The 23,566-nt window shown below is 45.8% G+C and overlaps 1 protein-coding gene across 1 annotated transcript; it reads right to left on the bottom strand.

Annotated features, from left to right (window-relative positions):
- Positions 1–1,050: 1,050 nt before the first annotated feature.
- LOC135804726 (V-type proton ATPase 116 kDa subunit a 1-like) lies at positions 1,051–23,127 on the bottom strand. Its single transcript, XM_065318669.1, has 25 exons — positions 22,872–23,127; positions 22,765–22,785; positions 21,082–21,160; positions 20,622–20,719; positions 19,976–20,104; positions 19,484–19,535; positions 18,608–18,647; positions 17,998–18,124; positions 17,667–17,749; positions 16,880–17,051; positions 16,577–16,711; positions 13,551–13,701; positions 13,136–13,269; positions 12,661–12,797; positions 12,075–12,165; positions 11,760–11,878; positions 9,530–9,575; positions 6,819–6,914; positions 6,311–6,394; positions 5,892–5,996; positions 5,100–5,183; positions 4,056–4,173; positions 3,695–3,796; positions 3,196–3,265; positions 1,051–1,431 (listed from the first exon to the last, which is right to left on the bottom strand). Exons 1-25 carry the CDS (start codon positions 22,965–22,967, stop codon positions 1,341–1,343), a joined length of 2,460 nt encoding a protein of 819 aa, XP_065174741.1. The 5' UTR covers positions 22,968–23,127; the 3' UTR covers positions 1,051–1,340.
- Between the last annotated feature and the right edge of the window lie 439 nt (positions 23,128–23,566).

Below are 23,566 nucleotides of genomic sequence, written 5' to 3'. Positions count from 1 at the left end.
GGGGCTGGGAGGCTATATGATCAAGAGCCACGGTACCTGGAAAGTATTTACCAAGTGTCTGGAAAGTATTTATGTACTCTTGGCAAACTCAGAGGGAGTTGTGGTTGCTCGTGACAGTGCTCAAAACACCAAGGTGCAGAGCCTAGTACACAACTGCAGATGATCCGTTAAAACCAGGGAGTAGTACAATACCGGTATTGTACTACTCCCTGGTTAAAACCGTGAAACTCAGAGTTACAGCAGAAACGCTTTTGATTCCTCTCAAGTGTATGTACTCTTGGCATATTATGGGGTATTCACACGACAGGCAAATCCACGTGCACCGGAAAGTTGAAGGGAGTGACATACGAGAAAAGTGACTGTGTGGATTCACACAGCTGCACTTGACGACAGGCACGTTTGCATTTTTGAATGCTTCACCGACCAGTAGCCATGGGTAATTCAAAATTTCAAAACACACATACAATAATTACATGTATCATGTTCTAAAGAGCCGCGTAAAAAATCAAGTCTTGTTTCGCGCTTTTTGGTGTAAATGTACTCGTGCACGCCACGATTATCGTGAAAGTGGGCCCCCAGCTCGCTTGCACTTTTCAGCAACTTTTCTCGTTCACAGGTAAAATACCATAGCAACTTTCCGGTTCACGTGGATTTGCCTGTCGTGTGAATACCCCATAAGGGAGGTTTCGCACGACAACTTTTCAGCATGAACACCAAAGCCGGCTCACGTTCAGGTTCAGCAGGTTTCGTGTGTGCAGCAACAGGGCTCAGTTGAGGTGGGAAATTGAAAATCTGTCCGAATTAATTGTAACATACTGTCTCTCTGTCGGAAAACTTTGATGTGAAACGATAACACATCCTGCCTAAATTTGGGTAAAACTCACGTTGGCTTCCAACACGAGCGGAATGCGAATCACGTTCAAATTCAACATTTAACGCCATTTCCGGCGCCAAATTTCACGTCATTCCAAAAAACCGGCGCCCGAATCCTCTCTAATACGTGTAACAAGGACACACACACACACACACACACACACACACACACACACACACATTGTATAACAAGGCATTAGTTCCAGAACACACATGACATGCTGCAAGTTGAAACGAAGCGCAGCAGAGTGCACGGGTAAGAGTGACAACCTCTTCAAAGCACACCAACAAAGATACAGCCAGGCGAAAAAGCGCAGAGGAAAACACAGAGGAAAACTAGAACCACAGCCTGGTAACAAGAAAATACCATCAGCAAGTTCAAGGAAATCAAGGCAAAATGATGGCATTGTGGAAAAAGGCCAATGCAAGAGTGCATGCTTTAGGATTATTAGGAGATTCATGCTGGATTAGGCATTCGACTCATCGAGAATCTTGGCGAAGGAGAATGGCTGGAACATGTAGCCTTCTCCCTTGTAGAACTTGTTGTTGAACTCCACCCTGCACAATGGAGAAAAGAATGCATATTTTAAAAGAACTAGTGTGCGTGCGGCTGCACCAACGAACGAATGCCTCAATTCACTGTGTTATCTGCGAGCCTGCGTATGCACAACTCCCTCGTCTTGGTTGCGCACTCATTCTGGTTTAGGGCCGTCCGTAAATATCGATATAAAGACGATACTTGTTCATATCTCCCCAGAACCCCCCCCCCCCCTCAAAACGAACATACACACATTTATGCAGGGGATCGATATTTTTTAATGAAGTGCAATCTCCTCGTGAAACGTGACCAGCAGCAACCCCAAATTCACCATACACCTACAGTCAGTTTCAAAAAGATTAGCAATCCTGGTGATCGCCCGGGGAGTTTGCCGTCTTACCGTATGAGCGCTCGAGCGCTGCCTAGAAAAACTCACTGTGAACTCGAAGAAATATTCCGCGCGAAAGCATGAAAAATGACAACTCACTCAGGTCCATGTCGGTACAGTCGTGTACGTCTGGTTCACAACAAACGAGTTCTTCCTCGTATCGATTATGGAGTCAGAGAGGACATGTCGAAGGTGTAGTAAATGCCAAGGCTGACGAGCGGCATGGGTCCCAATATGTTTTGTGACCAAATAGTTTCTTTGAGCTGCGATGCAATTTACTCTCACCATGTGACGAGAACGACATCGACACAGACTCATTCCCAAGGCCATGACTTGGCGAAGCTATCCGTATGACTTCGACAACATTTTGAGAAAAGCAGACGCCTGTGGAAGCTGATAGAAGACGGCGTTGACTTTAATTCAAATAAATTGGCGATCTTGAAATACTAAAATAATTCTCAAAAAGAAATCGATCGATCGATGTGCCGGTGTATTCAACACGTAGCTACAGCGCAATGACTTCCGTATTCACTCACACCGTTTCAGTGTTGTGGGTGTGTTCACATGGCGTGAGCCAGTCAAGTGTCAGTCAATTCGGGAGGAAGCGGGAGCTCCAACAACAACAATCGTGAACAACAACATGACAAGTCTGCTTGATCACCAAAAAAACAATGAAAAAAAGTGTGAGTTGAAGATAGGTTGGGATTTGAACTCACAACTTCATGGTCAGCAGACAGCATCCATAACCACAAGGCCAGAAAGGAAAAGATAAATCGTGGGTTTTGATAGAAAAATCGATACTGGCTTCCAGGGCAAATTGCAAACCATGGGAAAAGGCCGGAAACCTGGCCGAAATTCTAACTCCTTAACGGCTGGTCCAATTGTTCCGAAACTTTCACAGAACAATTTGCCGTGCCCTAACCAGCCCTTTTATGTACTTCGTTGTCCAATTTTCCCTTATCTTCATACTTTTTAAGACCAAAACCTGATTGCTAATCTTTTTGAAACAGACTATAGGTTTACATTGCCACCGTCTCTCAACCTTCCCATGGCTGTATTCTTGGGGTTGACTTTCCACTTTGTGAAGGTCATCAACTACATGCAAAGCTCGCTGTATTTAGCACAGTTAGAGCACTCTGATTTTTGATGCTTTGTTTTTCATTAGACTTTATTGCAATAGGTTCGGCCTGTAACTCTGAGCTCCGCTGAGGAGACGAAGGTCGAAACAGCTAGCTGTCGGGAGATTGAATGTGCACAGATCATACAGGAGGAGGAGGCAGTGTTCTGTAATGCATATCCAGCACACTGAATGCACTTAATCTAAGGCTGTCTGAACGAACAAGACAAGGGAAACGCATTCCACTACCGGCATACAGAGACACCTACACAACCTTACCAGTGAAGACGGAGGGCGTGCAAGAATGCTGAAAGACCCTCCATAATCAGCAGAATGGCAATGGTCTCAGCTGTACAAGAACACGCACATATGAATTGCTTTTAGAGCATTTTCGGGGAGCAAATATCGACACAATGGAGTTCACCAGAAGCAATAACCGATGAAGGAGATAAAGAAGCTATTAACTTGTTACGTAATATTGAATTACAGTGAAAACCAAGCACTGTGTGCACATTAACATAACTTTGCTGGGAGAGACAGCACGCACAGATGTGCAGTAGAGTACCCCATCAATTTGAACCAAGGTCTCAGAACTGGCCAGACAGCTCTCTTTAGCTTGTATGGCTACATGCGAAGCACACGAAGATCACCTCAGTGACAAGGTCTACGTAATCCACCTTCAGCCACCATTGCTCTACTCTCCATCAGCTACATGGCATCAGTACACAACAGCAGCAGCAAAATAGCTGGAGACAATGCTCATTAATCATTATCCTACCTGCCCACATGGCGAAGATGCAGAAGAGCATTATACTGCCACTGCCACCCAACGCACTCAGTCCCATTCGCAAGCCCATGTTCCAGATAACCTCGGACAGCTCTGAGTCACACACAGATCACAGACAGATACAAAACAGTAAAAAAAAAGACACACACATATACACACAAAGATCAGTAATATAGCAATGATATTTCCTGAGAGCACTATGAGACTTCTACAAAAGACAGAGAGCTGAAAGTTGGAGAAGACCATAATAGTATTGTATCAGTAAGAATCAGAAGCACCCAACTGCATGCCACATGCTCTGAGAGCCAAAGGCCCAAGGCAAGTACCACTAGAGTCCCAATGTGTCACTTACGGGCATGGGCCAGACTGAGAGCCCAGAGACGCAGGTAGGACGCTGTGTTGGAAATGCAGCCCAGGCAGAACTCAATGGTGTGGATGGCCTGGTGCACGAAGATGTCGCCCATGCTGCTCTGTTCATAGTACGCAGACAAAAGGGAGCGAGAAGCAAAGCATAAGATAGACGACGAGCAGGAGAGGCGGAAACAGCAGAACACAAATTTGGTCTGTGTGTTCAACTACCACTACCACTACCGACATTGACCCATTGCTGACGGGTCATACATTTATCGATCACGGATGATCACAAAAATTCAACAATTTCAAACGAACTATGTATCGTCGCTTGGTCAATTCACCGGTTTGAGGGAAAGACACAAACGGGAAAAGTCTGAAGAAAATATTGACTGACACCACCAGGACTCGAACCAGGGACCCTCGCTTGTAGCCAGCGATGCTCTAACCGCTGAGCTATGGTGTAGTTGTCATCTCAGCAGAGACCGTTCAACGTTTTCTTCAGACTTCTTGGTCAATTCTCAGTAGTTTGGAGAAAACGAATTGTGTGGATCGCAGAGACAGCTCTCAGCTGTTGTTTCGAACATTGGCTTTAAAAGTGATAGGAGAAGCGGTTCGTAGCTACGATGCTGGTAACTTCCGACATGGGTAATTTGCTCAGGGCGCATGCATGACTAAAGGGCCAGATATTTTCCTGAACACATAAGCTGTTGGCAAGGATACACTCATTCAAATTCAAACAGAGACTCCCGCAGGTACACAATCGAGCTTCATACGAGCAAGGAGAGTGAAATGATTGATGGAGATCGATCGAGAGCGCAAGCCCAGTGCTGAACACCTTAGCTGACTTGCAGCGCTGGTCCAGCGCATCTCATGGAATCGAGTTTGAGTTCATAGTGTTCCTCTCGGCAGGATGCCCAAGATGATGACAATTGTCCAAGGGAAACCAATGTTACGTCCAATTCAAGATTTTAAAAAGGCGAGAGGGCACAATTCTCTGTATACATTGAGTTCCGTCGGTAAAGGGTTAAAAAAAGGAACAAACCTGGCTCTCTTTGGGAGCAGACTCCACATGCTGAACATCCTGACCGTCATCTTGGATGCTGTTAGAGTCGAACGGAGAGTACGTCTGAAGGCAACAAGAAAAAAAAGGACGATTAGTGGCAGACCATCTCTGACCTATAGCGAAGTTCCTTGGTTCGAGCCCTGGTGGTAAAAGTCTATGTTTTCCTCCGACTTCAAAATTTTCCTCTTTTCATTCTCTCAAACCAACATACCGGTAACCAAGAGTGCGCAACTTGACAATCCCTGCGCCCAAGGCAAATTCGTTTATGCCATCAGTCGTTCGCGGCCATTTGACTCACTGATGTCATTATGCAGAGATCAAATGTGCCCAGAATGTGCACACTCTAGCTACGCTTGGGCCGAAAATGATGCAATAAAAAAATCGGCCGTGGGCGAGTCCATTACAGCTCAAGATAGAAGCTGAACCCTCTTGGTTATGTACTCATGCTCAAACCTATGAAGAAGAGGGACCAGAATGAAAATATAATAATGCAGACAAAATGAACGTGTGTACACTATCCAGTCTGAAAAGCAAGTTGGATCCTTATAAACAAACCAAGCCCCTGAACTCTACGAACACCAAAGGTAGGCATCCGACCCAACACAACAAACCCAGGTTTCAATCTTTTGGTCTTCATATCTTGACCAGTACCGGCACATAAAGCATAGTTTACAGCAGCTGAAGTGTATGTCTTCTTCAGGAAGGCAGCACAGAATCCCACACAGTAACACTGCAAAAGCTGCTAGTATCAGAATGAGTTGGCTGGCATACCTGACGTGCTTTCCTCTGACGAAGATACAGGATAAGAGGTTTGGACAGCAACATCCACGGCACAGCGATGAGAGCGACAATGACCAAGACGGACTGGACACCAGCCTGGTAAATACATAGACGGCATGTACCAAAGGTGAGCATTAGTGTCGATATAATAATATACCATCATAAGAAGCAGTGGACAGACATTACCCCCCCCCCCCCACTAAAGAGTAAGTGTCAAGCTATACATATACATGTACATGTGCTTCACACACACACACTAGAAAAATTAACGGTTGACCCGATTAGTCGACAACTTCAAGTTTCATGCCATCTCAGGAGGCAATCATCAGGTGTCATACATGCAGAGACAACTATTTTGAGCGCAGATACCAGAGCGAGTGCAGAGAGCAACTGTAGTCTACGGTGCTTACTTGACCAGAGTAGAACTTCTCCGCTTCAGAAACATTGCCGAAGGACAGGAACATGTTGATCAACATGATCAGTAGACTTGGTGCCTAGATACACAAGCAAGAACAGTGGGTAGTCAGATGCTGACAAGAAATATCACGTCCACTACTGACCAACATTGATGCGAAATCGATCACATCAGCATGACCGTCAATGTGCGGAGTGCAACTGATAAGCGCACGCACACACAAATAACGTTACAGTAATTGCAGCTTGGACAGCAACACTTGATACAACCACGGAGGTCTATTCTCTCAGCCAATAGACCATAGTTCCAATGTGCATTCAGACTGATGTAGAGAGTGGAAAGAGCCGGACCATCCCTCCAATACAGCTGGTTGTTTTCTGGGCACACTGAGGTAGTTGCTCAACACACGCTTCACCACTCCACTGTGTGCAGATGAGAATCAAACTCCAAAGAATACTTCAAGAAGGTTGCACGGTAAGAGCCTGTCGTAATAGCACACTTACTCCTCCGGTTGCGCTGCGGAAAGAGGAGTCGACGCCAATCCACTTGAAGAAGATCATGAAGACCAGGTAACCAAAGATGCAGCCGAGGAAGAGAACCTGCACAGTAGAAAAAGAATGTGAGAAAATGGGCGCAAACACAAACACACACACTTTCAATCTTCCGTGTGCAGATTTTATACAAAACAAAACAAAAACATCAAATAATGGAGAAACTGGACTGAGATGCAGGCTCCTGTGATGAGGCAGGTTGGATGATACCACTTTGTGGCAAGCTACAAATCTTTTTTTCTCTCATCGTGTCGATTAGAACAAGCAACAAAAAACGAGTTTTGAAGAGTCGTTTTCTTCTATTTTAGTTGTTCCGATCTGACATGGACCGGCTACGGAAATTGAAGCTGGCACGGGCACAGCTGGAGCTACTGCGGCTTCAACAGCAGCAGCAGCAGCAGCATCAACGCCTTTCAGGACGAAAAAAGTTTGTGGGACAGAAAACTGTTGAAGGCACGTCACCATTTTGGTCAGTACCATCACCTGTTGCACAGGCTGAGAGATTCTGGCAATGATTTCATGGGTAAGAGTACCACTGTATCAAGAACCTGAAATCTAGCTTTGCATGGTACGATACTAGCACTGTGCACAAGCATGGGCCATTTGAATGGTAGGGACACAACTTTGACCCTTGTCCTTTGTGCTCTGGTACTAAATTGTAATAATAATAATCTTCATTTCACAGTTCTAACAAAATGTTAAAAGTGTTTTTTTGAAAGGCACATAATTAACCAAGATGAGTTTAGGCGCTTCTTGCAGCTTCATTATATCCAACAGCCGCACCTCAAATTGCACTGCTTTCTAGTAGAACGCAGTGCATTTGAGGTGAGGCTAGAAAACAGTGCAATTTGAGGTATGGATGCCAGTCCACCGCATAATTGCACATATCTAAAAGTTTCCAAAAAGAAAAAGAGAGGCAACACTTCAACTTTCGAAAATTTCCACTATTCCCTGTCCTAACCTGAAGAGAAGGGAAATAGAACGTTAGGTAGACTAAATGGAAATGTCGTGTAACCTGACAGCACGGACGTACGCCATTGCATGCGAAATAGGATTGCGAACTATAAATAATTGTTCCTATTTCTAGTTGGAGCGCACCTCATCATACGCAGGATAGTTGTGTTGATTTAGTCGGCTTTAAATATCAGGTGATTTTATAAAGTGTACATGTAGCGGATGGCAAGGACACAATGCAGGAAGCTCTAGTGTTTATGTAGTCTAGTTAGCTCGAGTGACAGCATCTTGCTTATTTCTTGGAAATGTTATGCAGATAAGCCAGGATGGCACCTGAATGGCTTGATCATTTGTTGGGATTGGTAGAAGAGCATCTCCCACGACGCTCTCGGAAGAATATGCGGCGCAAGCCTATATCAGCTGCAGAACTGCTGGTGGCGACATTGCGGTATCTTGCAACAGGAGATTCGCGAATAAGCCAGTCGTTTAACTTTACATCGGAAGGATCACTGTCTGTTACATTGTCCGTGAGACATGCGGGGGGGGGGGGGCACTATGGAAGGTGTTCGGGCCAAAATCCGTTGCTGCTCTCAGCATGCCAGCCAAGTGGGAGGCCATCGCCACCAAGTTCCAGGCCAGTTGGGATTTTCCCAATTGTGTTGGTGCAATAGATGGCAAGCATGTGGCCATGCGGGCACGGCCAAAGAGTGGCTCATTGTATTCCAATTACAAGGTGTTCCACAGTCTTGTGCTCATGGCCATGAGAACGATGCCACCATATTTCAGGTACAGCATTGCTTGTTTCAGTCCTTGTGTGCTTTTTGTTAGAGTGTTGATGACATGTTTTAGGTAGAACTTACGGTATCACATTTTTAGAATTTTTTACACTTCGAGGAATCAGTTTTTGGTCAGTGCTTCGCTGATGGACAAGCAGGTTTACCAGATACAGTGCCCGTGGAGGACGATGGTGACCCCTTGCCATACGTGTTGGTCAGAGATGAGATTTTCCCTCTGAAGTATTGGCTTCTTAAGCCTTACCCTGGACGGAAAAAAGGACACCTTGTCTGAGGAAAAAGGCTATCTTCAACTACAGGCTGTCAAGGTACAATCGTATAAACATCTCTAGCGCTTCCCTTCTCCTGATTTGCTGTATGGCTACATACATTGTAGGTCCTGCAGAACGATTGAGAATGCAATTGGCGTTCTAAGTGTCAGGTGGAAGATCCCACGAAGAACCATCAAGGCATCACTGGAGGTCGTACACCTGATTGTGCAAGCATGTGTGGCCACGCATAATTATCTCATGAAAGCCAGCAACGCAAGCCATTTGGGGAATTTCTCCAGGTACGCCCTGCAAGGATTTGTTGATTCGTGTGACAAATCTGATGATCTCGTCCCCGGTGCTTGGAGAGCCGAAGCAAGCGATAAGGCATGCACTAACCTCAGCAAATTGTTGGAGGACTCCATAACAGCATCAGGTGTGTGCGACAGTTACTGCAGGTATCTAAGCATTGATAATGGAAGTCCGGGCTGGCAGCTCAAACACACGTGAGAAGCTGCGGAGAAAGAGCTGCATCCAGTTAGTGATGGGTGTTGCCTTGCTCCATTCTCTGCTTTTGTGCCTGTGTTTGGTATTATTTCCTGGTTAGTTTTTCGTTTTTGCTTTGTGTGATGCTTTTTCATTGCTCTGACCCACAGTAATAACTTACCTCTGGTACAAATGAAGTCCAGATATTGACATGGTTTCGGAAATGACTGCAAACAAAAGAGCAGGCAAGAAAGTAGCGTAGCCAACACTGTAAATACAGGACTATCGGCAAGAACTTGTGTCTTGTGTCCTTCACACATGGAGAACCTATACAGTACAGAGCGATATCAAGAGTCCATAACTCCCCAGAGTGTGCAACTCGTGATCCTTCTCAGCACAAATCAGTGCCGGAACGAAATCCAAACTTCATACGTCATGTAGTGAGTAGCTATGACGAAATGGGAAGTTTGGCCCGGACCTACTTCGCCCGTTTGCCCAATTTGGGGTCTTTCTTTACGAATCCACGGCCACGTAACACGCCTGAAAGGCTCAAGTACGTTAAGTACACAAAGAATTATTTTAGAGTTGTCGAACAGTTTTCTTTTTTGAGTGTCTCTCCGATAAGAGAAGAACAATGGCCACTGTTGAACCTAAAGCAAAGCGCTCCCCATTGTCGCCGGAGTGCAGTGTCTCTGTGGACGATATTCGTCAGTTTTTGCTCGATCTGGGCTCCTCATTTTCTTCTCTCGATTGTCGAGTGTTGGAAATTGTACCAAAATGGGACTGAGGAGCAGGTTGAAGCACATCTACTTCGAAATCGATCGGGTCTTCATGCCGTGTGCCAAGAGCTATTTCCATCAAATCTTGTAAATCTATATCCATGCCTATTCTTGCTATCCCGGAGTCACGAACTCTCCCAATACAAGCTTTTCAGACAACGAGCAGAGAAACTCTCTTCAAATAAAAAAATTCTGTGACTGTGAAATCAAAGCCGTTCTGCTGACACTGCTGTACTGCATAGCCCGTGGAGCAAACGTTTTACGTGACACTTCCGTGGCTTGCTTCAACTTTGTACTTGGAACCCCCGCCCGATGTACCAGATATGCACATGGCCCCATCCGCCCATGCTTGCCCGGGGACCGGATGACGCAATGTTTGGATTTCGTTGCGCCAGACCCCAACCTGGAGTTGCACACTCTGGGGGGGTTATGGACTCTTGGCGATATGCAAGGACCATGGAGACAGATACCATAATGCAGAAAATAGGTTGTAGTGATCATTTGTGATGCACTGCACGTAGCATACCAACAAATCGATTATACAGTCGACCTACCCTTAGGCCAAAACAAATAATGACCTTGTTTCCGGTCGGCCGACCGGGCCACTTTTTCCCAAATTCTGAAACTTTTTTTGGTCCCAAATGTATACAAACGGTGGCAATGCCATGTGTGCAAGTGCACTCAACGAGTCATAACTCAGTCAAATCTCAACCGAATTCCACAATCGAAACACCTACAAGGTAGTAGAGATTCTCAGCTGTCGGCTCGAAAACCTCCGGGCTCGATACGAGCTAGAATAACGGAGCTGGAAGGACTCGAAATGTTTGCTTGATTTCTCAGGATGTACGAAAACAGGAATACACCACATGCTGTACAAGAACAGTGAGTCAGTCAACTTTGACATTGATCCTTGCCATGATATAATGTACAATGTACATGTGTAGGTGCTCTTGTCCATCAATACCACAACGATTGAGGAACCAAAAAAAAGTATCCAAAAAAAGTTTCATTCCGGCCGACCGAGTCTCCTTTTTGAGGGGTTGCCGACCGGAAACAAGCCTATTTTTTGTTTTGGCCTTATAACGATATTTGCGTCAGACCAAGAAATATTGTTATAAGGGTACTGGTACAAATCATACATGTAAGTCATAATGCATGATTTTTGCTCATTTTTTACACCCTTCTTAGCATCAAAACTAAGGTACATGTATGTTCTACGCACATTGTGTACACAGCAAGGCATTACTGGTGCCCCTATTGCATTTCGTCATGTCCCAGCGACTTATCAAGTGAAGCTTGCCCTACCTGGATAGTGGCCTCTGCATATTCCCTGCTAGATATTGTTATATAATGGGAAAATGCAGAGTGGTCAGCCTATTTTATATCGTTATAGGGGTAATATGGTTATAAGGGTAAGGCGTTGTATACAAAAGTCAATGGAGTGATTTTGTTTGGCAGAAAAATATCGTTACAAGGGTAATATCGTTATAAGGGCAGGTTGACTGTAACCGCAGACTTGGGCAACGCAGTGGCCAAAAACCCACTGCTGATTTCCTGTCTTCTTAGGCCACTAGTACAGTAAAGCGCTGCATGAGTATTGTAGTGATAATTGTGATCAGTGAGAGTACTTACAGATGGTTGAAGATACCCAGGGCGATACCGAACATCATCTGAGTGACGCCCAGCACAACCGACATCTTCATCTTGTAGGAATTGGTGAAGCTGAGCTTGTTGGAAGCCAGCTGCCAGACCTGGATGAACGGACATCAAGAAGGAACGAATCGATGGGACAAACCTATTAGTGGACATACACAATGCCAATCCTCGTGACAAGCACGGCTCCCACCGAAAGTCTCAAGCATACCTAGCACTATACATGTAGGTGTGCGGTGAGCAACAAGAAGTGACAAGTATACGCCTACTGTGCACTTGGTACTATCAGCTTACCGGGTCCAGACCGAACGGGTATGGGTTGTGACGAGCAAAGTCCCGGTCAAGGTTCAGCGTGATTGTATCAGTCTGTACCTTGTGCAGCTCCCTGAGGCAGACACAGGCACAGTGGAACAGCTCAGTCAGAGTGATACACGCATGGTGGATAATGAGATACATGTACAACGTTGTAGAAACTGCGTGCACTACCACTGCTTCAACCCCTCCTCCCCCACACCCACCCACCCACACATGCTATCACATGCACTGCAATCTCCGCACAATACATCGGGCAATGCTAGAAATTATATTCACATACAGCGGTCCCATTATAATCCGGCATCACTTGTGCTACGGAAGTTCTGCTGGATTAGGGAGGGTGCTAGATCAGCAAATCTGATTCACTACTGCAATGTGCAGAAAGAGGACATTTTGGTTACTGAAGATTATGCTGGCTTATTGAGAGTGCTGGTTTATAAAGAGCCGGATTAAAGATGGATGACTGTGGTATTACATACCACATGTACATTGTACTCCCACATACCCGCAAATCACTACAATGGGCATGCACTGTACTTCGCAGCATGCGCACTGGTCAACTTACGTTTCACCCACAGACCAAGACGACCCGAAGATGTTGAAGGATTTCGAGTAGCAGTCGTTGTACACAAGACCAGTGTACATGGAGAATGCACCCATGAGTAATATGATGTAACGACCACCGAAGAAAGATCCAAAGATCTGCAAAGAATAATAATTATTATAGAAGAAAAAACACAATATTCTCCTTGCTTTCAACACTGAGCATGTGATTACTCCATCGCCCTATGCCACTCCTGGTAATACACACATACCGGTACACACATACCGGTACACACACACACACACACACACCTGTCCTGTAGAGCCACTACCACTAGGGTCACGTGGGCCCCGGAGGGGCAGCAGAGAGAGAGAAAGAGCACGCCCCCCCCCCCCCACACACACACACGACACGCATTATAATACAAAAAGCGGACAGAAAGAGTCAGACTTCATCATGAGTACATGTAGAACAAGCACAAAGCACCATTTCGTACCTCTCCTTTCTGCTTGGAAAGAGCTTTCTCCTTGAGAATCAGGGTGAGGGCGAACAGAAACATGACCAGGCCGTGACCAAAGTCACCAAACATGACAGCAAACAGGAACGGGAATGTGATGATGGAGAAGGGAGCTGCGAGAACAAGTCAGAGCGCAATCACACATGTCACAATGTCAGTGATGAGCAAGACATGGCAGCAGCAAGTAGTTCACATATCAGTCACCATGTCCAACTTATAAGTGGACTCCGGCACAGACAGATAGCCAGCCGCCAACCCAGACATAGGCAAATAAACAGAGAGAGAGAGAGAGGGAGAGAGAGAGAGAGAGAGAGAGAGAGAGAGAGAGAGAGAGAGAGAGAGAGATAATGGTTTTGAGCGAAGAAAGGAGAATATTGACATTGGTGCAGCATACCAGGATTGACTTCTTGGTAGGATGCCACACCATAGGCGTCAATGATCATCTGGAAGCCATGAGTAAATTTGTTGACCTTGTTGTAAGTCGGTGGTGTATGAGAGGACTTCATAACATTCAGGATGGGCATCACGCTCAAGCCACTGCGATCCTGGACAGCAAAGGACAACAAAATAAGAGAAGACTTCTTCTGAAGGTCTGTCAACCGGGTAATTTAGCATTAGTGGTCTTTATTATAGATATTTTACGTTAACCCTTTACCGTTGGTACGTACAAATTTCGACCACTAGCGGTCGATGACTTCTATGTGCACAGCGCTGGACTGGTTCACCGCAGAGATCTGGGATTTTCCCTACTGGTAGCGAAGATGTACGCGCAGAGGGTGCCAACAATTTTTGTGTGTGATGCAATATAAAAAATCGCGGATATCGCGACTTGAAAAATGCGCTTTGGGAAAAGTGCGTACCCTGCGACTTTTGGTATTGCCTGTAGATGTTTTCGACTTTTGCTTGAGCTGGCCTCGCGACTGTCTGCCCTGCTGTGCAAGCCATGGACGCAGAGTAAGCCTTTCGCTTCTGGAGACCCTTCTGGAGACCCTTCCTGACGACCCTGTCGCCGCCTCATCCAGCGAAGATGAGTTTGTGGAGCCAGACGATCCTGTTGAAAATATTTATTCTGACGACGACAGCGACGATGACATGGCGAGTGAAAGCAGCGCCAGTGAGAGTGACATGGATGTCACGGACGACGACAGTGTCGCTGAGATAAGTGCTACTAATGGTGGAAGGGGACATGGCAGAGAGAGAGGATTCGGCCATGGAATAGGCTGTGGTCACGGCAGAGGTTGTGGTGTACAGGTACTAGGTACAGCCAGCGGTGCAACCTGCACTAGTCGATATTTGCAACACTTGGAACAATACTGACACCGCTGTGACTGGTAACACTCCTGCATTCCACCCAGAGAACGAACCTGGTATCCACTTACCTGAGGGAGCCACTCCAGTGCAAGAATCTGATTTATTTCGTATTGCAACAATTTGCCCGATCGGCAATAAGGGGCCGTCCGTAATCATCGAACGTTTTTCACCAAACGAATTATTTTAGTTTAGACCCAACCCCTCCCTCCCTCCCCCTCAGAACGTAAAAAAAGTTTGACATGCATGCATAATACAACAAAAGTTGCTAGTGTGTAACTGCTCCTATGGCATGCACATGTATCAATGTTTTCTGAAACGAAATTGGTCAACTCCCTCCCACCCCATAACGAAATTATTTCGTTTTGTGAAAAAAGTTCGATAATTATGGACGACCCCTAAATCCAAATAATTACTAGTGCTAAATAGTGAAATTTGTGTTCGTTTCCTGGATTTGAAAGTTGTTGCATCGCATTCCTGAGGGTTTTTACTTTCAGAATCACCCTATGTTGTACATAATAAAAGTGAAAAATAAAACAGTTACGGCATGAACAATGACGGTCGGTTTTTGCTGTACAAATACCTAAAACGGTAAAGGATTAAATTTTGTTTATGTTTAGGTCGAGGAGAGTTTCGTTTTGAAAAATATTGATAGCTGAAACATCAATCCACGCTAGCCGTCAAGTCATTATTTTCGGTCAGGGAGGGTCATAAGGGGCCGTCCAAGGTTACCAATAATATTTTCAAAACGAAATGTTTTCGTTTGTGGGTGGGTGGGTTTGATGGAGTTTCGTTTTGAAAATAATTATTGAATGCTGATGGAGAATGCCCGGTTACTTCTGGGTGTCGAAAATTGACATCAATATTTTATTGGAATTCGTTTTACCTGCAGAAAAGGTGGGTGGGTGGGTGGGTGCTGAAAAATACTAAGACTTTTCGTTTTGTAAAAACAATCGGTAACCCCGGACGGCCCCTAACTACACTTCTTGTTCCGTGAAAATTAACGATAATGCCGGATGGCCCCATATTTTGTGTGCTGGTGAAAAGGGCGAGTTCGCTAATCTTTAGCTTCGCCAAAGAAGAACTTGATTTCCTTGTTTATTTGTTGTTCCTTGAGTAAGAATTTACGGTAAATGGGATGGTCTAAGATCATAACTGAGAAACAGAGGATACCAGGTTCAAGTCCAGCATGAAAGTGAAAGGATTTTCCAATCGTGCCAACGACCCACAGTTAAAAAATGGAGCGAGTGGGATTGTCGGTCTCGGACCACTTGGTGGTGGGTCTGATCAACTCACCTCCCACCGTTTTAGGAGCTGCATCTGCGTCTTGACCCTTGAGGGTGGTGGCGTTTCTGCAGATGCGGAAACTCAGTCTGACCGAGTCTCACGCAAGCCGAGATTTCTTTTTTTCTTCTTTTTCTGGATATATTAAAAAATGCTGCACTCTCCTATCCCTCTCCTCAAAAAGGATGTGGAGACCGACTGCTCACTCCTGTGCATTTTCTCACATGAAAGTCTGCAGTAGTGTACATGCGTTCTTAGGGCATTCACACTGGGTGGGGTCGGGGAGATTGTACAAGTATTGACTATTGTGCTGGTCGTCAGGAGCAACACGTCGAGCCTATAGTGAGCTGTGCTCCCCTGATTCTAGGATAGAAATCTGCCTTTAGGTTGACATTCCCTTGGTCTTCCCGGTGGATAGCAAGTTAACAGTACTTTTAAATTGGTATGCCAATGCAGATGAACAATGACGTATCTCTATCTCGGGCAATCCAACCAGCACCTACTCAACACACAACAACCATAATTATTACCGTACTTCCGCACATATAAGCGCATGTGCTTATGTCCGGATATAAGCGCACCCCTCAATTATAAGCGCATGTGCTTATATGTGAACACTATTGGTGAAAAGGCGGGAGCGAAATATACCACTAAGTAGTGTGATGACACCATTGTTTAGGACACAGACAAACCTGTATTGCGCATATAAGCGCATGGGCTTCTACCCGAACATGTTTACACAGCCAAAGATCTTTTTTGCAGCAAATTTTCGCTTATAAGCGCATGCGCTTATATGTGGGGAAGTACGGTATCGTCCACACAACGTACATGTCCACGGCGGAGGGCCTGGTGAATTTCGTCGAGATTGGTGACGGGGCACCAGCATTCGCCAATCAAGCACTTCTGCGTGACGTCGACGCTGAACAAGTTGAGCGTGTGGTAGATAGACTTGATCTTGGTCACCTGAACGCAATTCAAATACAGCAGACATGGTGAAGCTGCAGCCACGTGCTAACACAACTACCAACTATTGTGACTTTGGCTCAGCAAAATTCCATCAGCAGATGCCACGACTAACACACGTGGTAGAATGCCTTACAAACAATAGTGGTCGCAAACAAGTGGGCTTACTTTGATCGACCATGCACGAAAGTTCTTGGCCACGGCTTGCAGAACACGATAGCGATGGTCCAGGGTCTGGCTCAACACGGTGCTGAGATCCTCAATACGGGTGGCAACGCCCATTGCCATCTCACGGCGCTCAGCAGCAGTGTCCGGGCATGGATACTGAGTGGCGCGGAAACTATAGATAGAATGGCAGAAAACGACGATGAGATGATTACTGGTACTTCAGCCACAGTGGAATAAAAAACACATGGTGAGACTCACTCTTTTCACATACATGTAGAGTATCACAAAAATCTACAGTGAAAGATCATGATCATGTGAGAAAAAGCTCTTCACTGGACACTGTGCACTCATAACAATTCCACTCATACCTCGGTTATCCGGACCCCAAAGTTACGGGCACTTCGGTCTGCCGGGCACCCTTTGGGTGAGTTTTAGTGGAAATATTACTACTCATTTGTCGCTTTTGGTTGAAATAGTGATGTCATATGACACATCTATGGCCTTTCCCCATAAAAATGTATGCGATTCAGAGTTACGGACATTTTAAAGTTATGGGCAGTGCTCGGTCCCGGGCCGCCCGGATAAACGAGATATGAGCGTACTCGCAGTGTTACTTCAATCAGTTCAATGTCACTGGATTCGGCGCACCCGTAACAATTACTAATAATTTTACTGTATGGGCATGCTGGAAAACCTGATGGTCCCATGTCATATGCTAAGAAAAATGATCGTCATTGTGGAGGCAGTTTCCATGGCGGACCTAAGGACCAAGTGCAAGAAAGCTTACCCTTCGCAGATCTTCTTCACACGGGTACGCAACTGGTCGCCTTGGAAGAAGATGACGAAGGCAGTCTTGAACATAGGGTCACCCTAGAAGCACCAGAAACAAAGTGAAGCAAAGGACAACAAGTTGTCAAATAGAGCTCTCTCTCTTTCAGTTTCTCTCTTTCAGTTTCTCTCTCTCTCTCTCTCTCTCTCTCTCTCTCTTTCAGTTTCTCTCTCTCTCTTTCAGTTTCTCTCTCTCTCTCTCTCTCTCTCTCTCTCTCTCTCTCTCTCTCTCTTGCAATCGGCATAATAGCAATGAAGTGAATGAACCTGACTAAAATCAGGAAACTCACAGTTGCGGGGTCCTTGAGTTCACCATCGATCTCCTTGTAGCGCAAGAAGACATTTCCACGGCAAGCGCGCCACAGCAGACGCTCAAAAGTGGGAACACGGTCACGGTTGATCACACCAGCGACAAAGCTGTGGGGAAACGTATCAGATAGTCACCATTAGCAGGTGAAGAGAGAATAGAACCAACTGCATAGTGCGTGGCATATATCCGGACCATCGCACAGTGCAGCTCATACAATCACACTGCTCTTCAAGAGAGAGAGAGAGAGAGAGAGAGAGAGAGAGAGAGAGAGAGAGAGAGAGAGAGAGAGAGAGAGAGAGAGAGAGAGAGAGAGAGAGAGAGAGAGAGAGAGAGAGAGAGAGAGAGAGAGAGAGAGAGAGAGAGAGAGAGAGAGAGAGAGAGAGAGAGAGAGAGAGAGAGAGAGAGAGGGTAAGAGAGATAGATAGATAGAGAGAGAGATAAAGGGAGAGAGAGTGGTGTTCAGGGTGCCCACATCCTTGTTATACACAATAGCAGCATTTACAATGTACTAATACTTCATTTTGTGACAATATCAACAGCTAAATGTATCGGTGCACAGTCCAGCGCTGTTAGTGCTAGCCATCACTTACGAGAGTTGGCTGCTGCGAGAACGCGTGTCATCCAAAAGACCTGCATGTCCACAGGCAAAAGGCACAAAGTATAAGCAGGCAAATGAAGTGACTGACATGCATCTCATGCAAAATTGGAGAATAGCCGAGAATCATCACTTTGAGGATGGCGCCTTGCAAGACTACATGTATCACAAGTTCAAGTGATCATTGCACGAAAATCAGATTGTGCCCAGGCAAACGACAAACTACACACATTAGGGCTCAGTGATAGTTTGATTGCCAAGCGTGACATGCAGGTGCACATGACCATGAGCTCACTGCTTCAGATATGCTGTGCCTGCGCTTCACAAAAGAAGAGGACAGCAAGCAATGCAGGGTAACGCATACCTGGCAGACAGGCTATGATGCATTGATGGCATCAACCTGCTCTGTGGAAGTAGATCAAGGCTGACCCTGTGTTGAAGCATTGCTAGCATGCTGCTGGCGGTCCAGCCCCATGGCAGTGACTGGGCATCATCAAAGGCACCCATGGCAGTGGTAAAACAATGGTGACAAGAAAACCTGGCATGCCACGATGTGGCAATGGAAATAGGGCACAAACCACACAATCAAATGTAGTGATTCGGGGTTGGAACAGTCAGGCACAGGTAACGGCACATTATGTGACATAGCTCAATAATGCCGATTGGCTGGCATGGCAGATAACACCAGAATGCTTATTCGTTGAAAGGCGAATAAGCGGCAAGAACAGACTTTGCCTAGTACCGCCTGCATCAACCAAAACTGAGCATTGGGCAAGCTGTTGTGCTCTACATGTTTGTGTATGATGTACTAACTGAGTATTGCATACACCGCTGTGCTGTATCAGTGTTTAAATTGTACGATTATCCTCACCTGCCTCATCCTCCCGGACGGAATTCGAACCGTTGTTCATGGCAGAAGTAGCCTGCACACACGCACGCACATACGGAGGTGTGCACGCATACGCATCCACACACAACCACACCAACCGGCACATGTCAAACATAAGCAAAGATCTTCCTCTGAAAGTGAGAATCAAGTACCAGGTGTGTTTAGTGGTCGAGATGACCTACGTTAACCTAGCACCGTTTGTGCGACGGAACTTCTCCTGGACTAGGAGACTAGGATGCAGTGAGTACTACTACAACTAGTGATAAGTCACTAAATGTGCTTTGGTTCCTGGAAATCCAGTCGGGTTTGTCAAGTGATCAAATGTGTTCCTAAGGAGGGAGGGGGATAAGAGAGAAATAGAGGAATGCGAGAGACACTGGCTACATGGACATGAGAAAGAAATGTATTCACTGCTTGGAAATGATAGCAGGAAAAAATTAGGGTAGCGCTATCAGTTATTACGGCACACCTTACCTCAGAGAAGAAGCTATTCGTCTGGCGCAGGATGTGCTTCAGCTCCGTAAGTTCCAGGAAATTGCGGTTGAGACGCTCCTGGTTGGAGTTGATCTCTCTGATCTCAGCCTCCAGCTTTTCAAACTGTGTCTGTGTCATGCCAAGCAAGCAAATAAGCATTCACATACACATATACACAGAGTTATTGGTTTGGTCAGAGCAAAAGTGAAAAATAGAATATTTGCCAGAATTCTCAACTACGTAGGTTGCAACAGCAAGAAGAGGCAGAAAGTGTTACAAGTCAACTTTTGACTGAGTTTCACACACAAGAGGTGATCATTGTGGGTTACAACAGCCGTGGCACTTGCTACTCCCAACACCTTCCCGGTTCTACTGCATGCATCTCCGTCTCGGTACACGTTGCATATACTGTAAACCGTGAAATTATTGCCATGGTCTAATTTCTGCGAAATTCGCGACCGCGTGGGAATCGCGAAATTTAGACAGCGCGAAAAGGAGATCCATAAAAGGTTTAGCATGAATGCCACAGTAGCAAATTCTGCAATCGCAAAATTAAAACCTCGCAAACCTGTCCGGATTCTGAAAACGCGAACTAAAACGCCGCGAAAATTTCACGCTTTCCAGTAGTCCTCCGCACTAAACTAACCTCAAGCTCAATGATGTCTGATGGAGGAGGCGCATCGGGATCAACGCTGGGGTCCAAGATTTTGATGTTGGATTTCTCAATCTCCGTCTCCATATATCCTGCAAGGTCACAAGCAGTAAGAAAGGAATCAGCAGCGGTACGCAGCAGAGTTTTTTTCCACAGCGCAATGCATAACCAACGAATAACACAGACCCCACCACCACACCTATACCTACACACACCTACACACATACACGCACACCTACACACTGAGCATACGGGCTGGCACATACCGAAGCCCGAACCGTTGCTGAATTGTGTAGCTGCCTGCCTCCGACGCTCGAAAGACAAATACATGATCGTATACGTAACTAACCGTCGTTGTAACCTGTCCCCCACCCTCGCAACATGATGTAAAAACCATGAAGCGAGAAGCTGCCTGGTCAAGCAACACTACAATAGCGGCAGCAAAAAAACTTACTGAGACGACGCTCCAGCTCCTCCAACCTCCGCACCTCCGTGACATAGTGACGGTTGAAGGCATTTAAATCTGGATTAAGCTACACAGTCGGCAAAGGACGATACAAAGCACCCGGACAAAGCGATAGAAAATGACATAGTGCAAGTTAGGTGGATACCAGCAATACTAGGCTGTGATGTTCGACCTATTCCTGTCATGTAGCACTCACAGCACCACTTCAGAGCTTGGTCGGTGGGGGTGGGCCATAACTAAACTTTCTTATTCTGTTAAAATTATCGATAATAGGGAGGTTTCGCTCTACGTAATTACGTATGAAAATCCGTATGTCGTACGCGCCGGGGAGCGAGGGCAACTTTCATACGTAAATGTCTCTACGGATTTCCGTAGGAAAGCACTTTCCTACGTTGGGTCCTCCGTAGGACTTTTTGAAATATTTTTCGCATTTTCCGCATTTGTCCATGGCAACATTCAAGCCGCGCGAAACACAAGGTACACACACCGTACACCACGTGCAAAATAAAATGGAAAATGCGGTTTCGGTTCATGGTGCATGCGGTGGGCGCATGCAGCCAACGCGTCTCCAAAGCAACAACGCATGTTTAGCAATCGTGGAAAAATCACGTAGAGCGAAACCCAACAGCTCTGATTTTTACGTATGAAAATTCCGTGCAGTTCCTACGTTATTTTCATACGTGATTCCGTAGAGCGAAACCTCCCTAATACCGGATGGACACTGAAGAACAAACTACAGTAGGTATCGGTTATAGCGTGGGTGTTTGAAAAACGACATTTGATTCTTATTGCCGATATTTCTTACACACGATAAATCACGTGTGACATATCATATGCACGTGTGACATCATACATGTACATGTACATGTACATGTATGCGCGCACGTTTGGCATGTAGACACGTACACATGATACACGTACACACGGATCAATCAGACTCGCGGTCGTGCTAGGCGACTGCGGAGCAGCGGATACGAGAGAAGTCGGAAGAAAGAGTCCGACTGAACAGAAAAAGTGATTCTCCAATGCTCCCTTGGACATAACTCTCTTTTTGTGTTGAATATTATTGTATTGAGTATGCACAGAGCACAGATGTTATTACTACAGGCGATACACTTTGCACTAATCTGGCATATTTTGCTACACAAAATCCATTCTTAGGGCCGATATATTCTACTATGCGATAATACTGCTTGTAAGAATAAACATACACATAAAATATGTGTTATGATTATGAAAAAATGAGTGTTCATTCTTGTAAGCAGAATATTCTTGTATACGACCACACTATAACCGATACGCACTGTACATGCAACTCCGCATAGAGAACAAACATAGGGTTGTAAGCACCTGCTCCAGTGTTTAACACATTCTGAATACCGATCTCGGGATGATGTTTCTCCGCAGAGTCGCAAGAACCTTCCGCTTCACGTATATCCCAGCCTACACCCTCATACTCTAATTTGGTGACAGGAAGTAGCTTGCTGTGCCATGCGCTATTCTATTGTCGCAGAATTGACTGACCTATGATCGCAAATTACATTGTGGATCACACCACTAGCAGATCTACGCCCTGATCCCCCTTCTCCCCACTGGCTTTGAGAAGAAAGTCTATGTGTAAACACACAGGTAAGACCGTCGGTCACTGTGGAGGTACGAAGACAAACTTACATCTCGAAATTGAACCAGACCCTGTCAACAAGGGAAAGTACGCACAAACAAAACAGCAAAGTTGGTACAAAATTCTCTGAAGGTGAAACGCTTTCACTCGCTCATACCAACTCTCCAAGTTCGCTCAGGCAATGGTATGCGGCGTCAGACTGCAAGTAAAGCTGAGCCAAAGTCATCTCCTCCGATCGGAAGAGAGACCCCATGGTTACAGGCGGAAGTTAGCCACCGATGGTGAGAAAAAATTATGGTCGTTTCCTCCAAACAACTAAAGAACGAATTCAGTTCGCCCTATTCGAAACGACAGCTTTTGCTTGCCACCACCAGAATTCTAGAACAGCAACTGAGAAGATGAACAAAGATCAAAATGATGGCCAAGAAAAATAAAACGGAAGCCAAGTCCGTGGCGCTACTCAACTCCGATCCGATATCCGCTATCGATCCGGAGCTTCAACCGCACACCTGCACATGCACACTGCGCTGCATGCAGCTCGTACAGTCTGCAGTTCACACCATGTACAGACTACATGTACCAGGGAGTACTAAAACCCGTTGTTTTAGTACTCCCTTCAAACGGGTGGTGAGTAGACCTCGACCTGCCCACAGGCACATGTAGGATAGGATAGGATGGGCATCAGCAGCCCTGCCCATCTTGCATTCTTGGGCAAAATCGTTGGAGGGGCCCCGGGACGGAACAATCGGCTCGGCCAAGCCGGTGCTGCTGACGCTTCAGACAAAAAAACAAGTGCAAGGTTACGGTACGGTACGCGTATACGGTATCATGCAATGCATGATTTTGAATGGA

This window comes from Sycon ciliatum, chromosome 1 (assembly GCF_964019385.1).
Source record: "Sycon ciliatum chromosome 1, ocSycCili1.1, whole genome shotgun sequence".
Lineage (NCBI taxonomy): Eukaryota > Metazoa > Porifera > Calcarea > Leucosolenida > Sycettidae > Sycon > Sycon ciliatum.
Note: the sequence above shows the minus strand (reverse complement) of the source record. Positions and strands in the feature narration are given on the sequence as shown.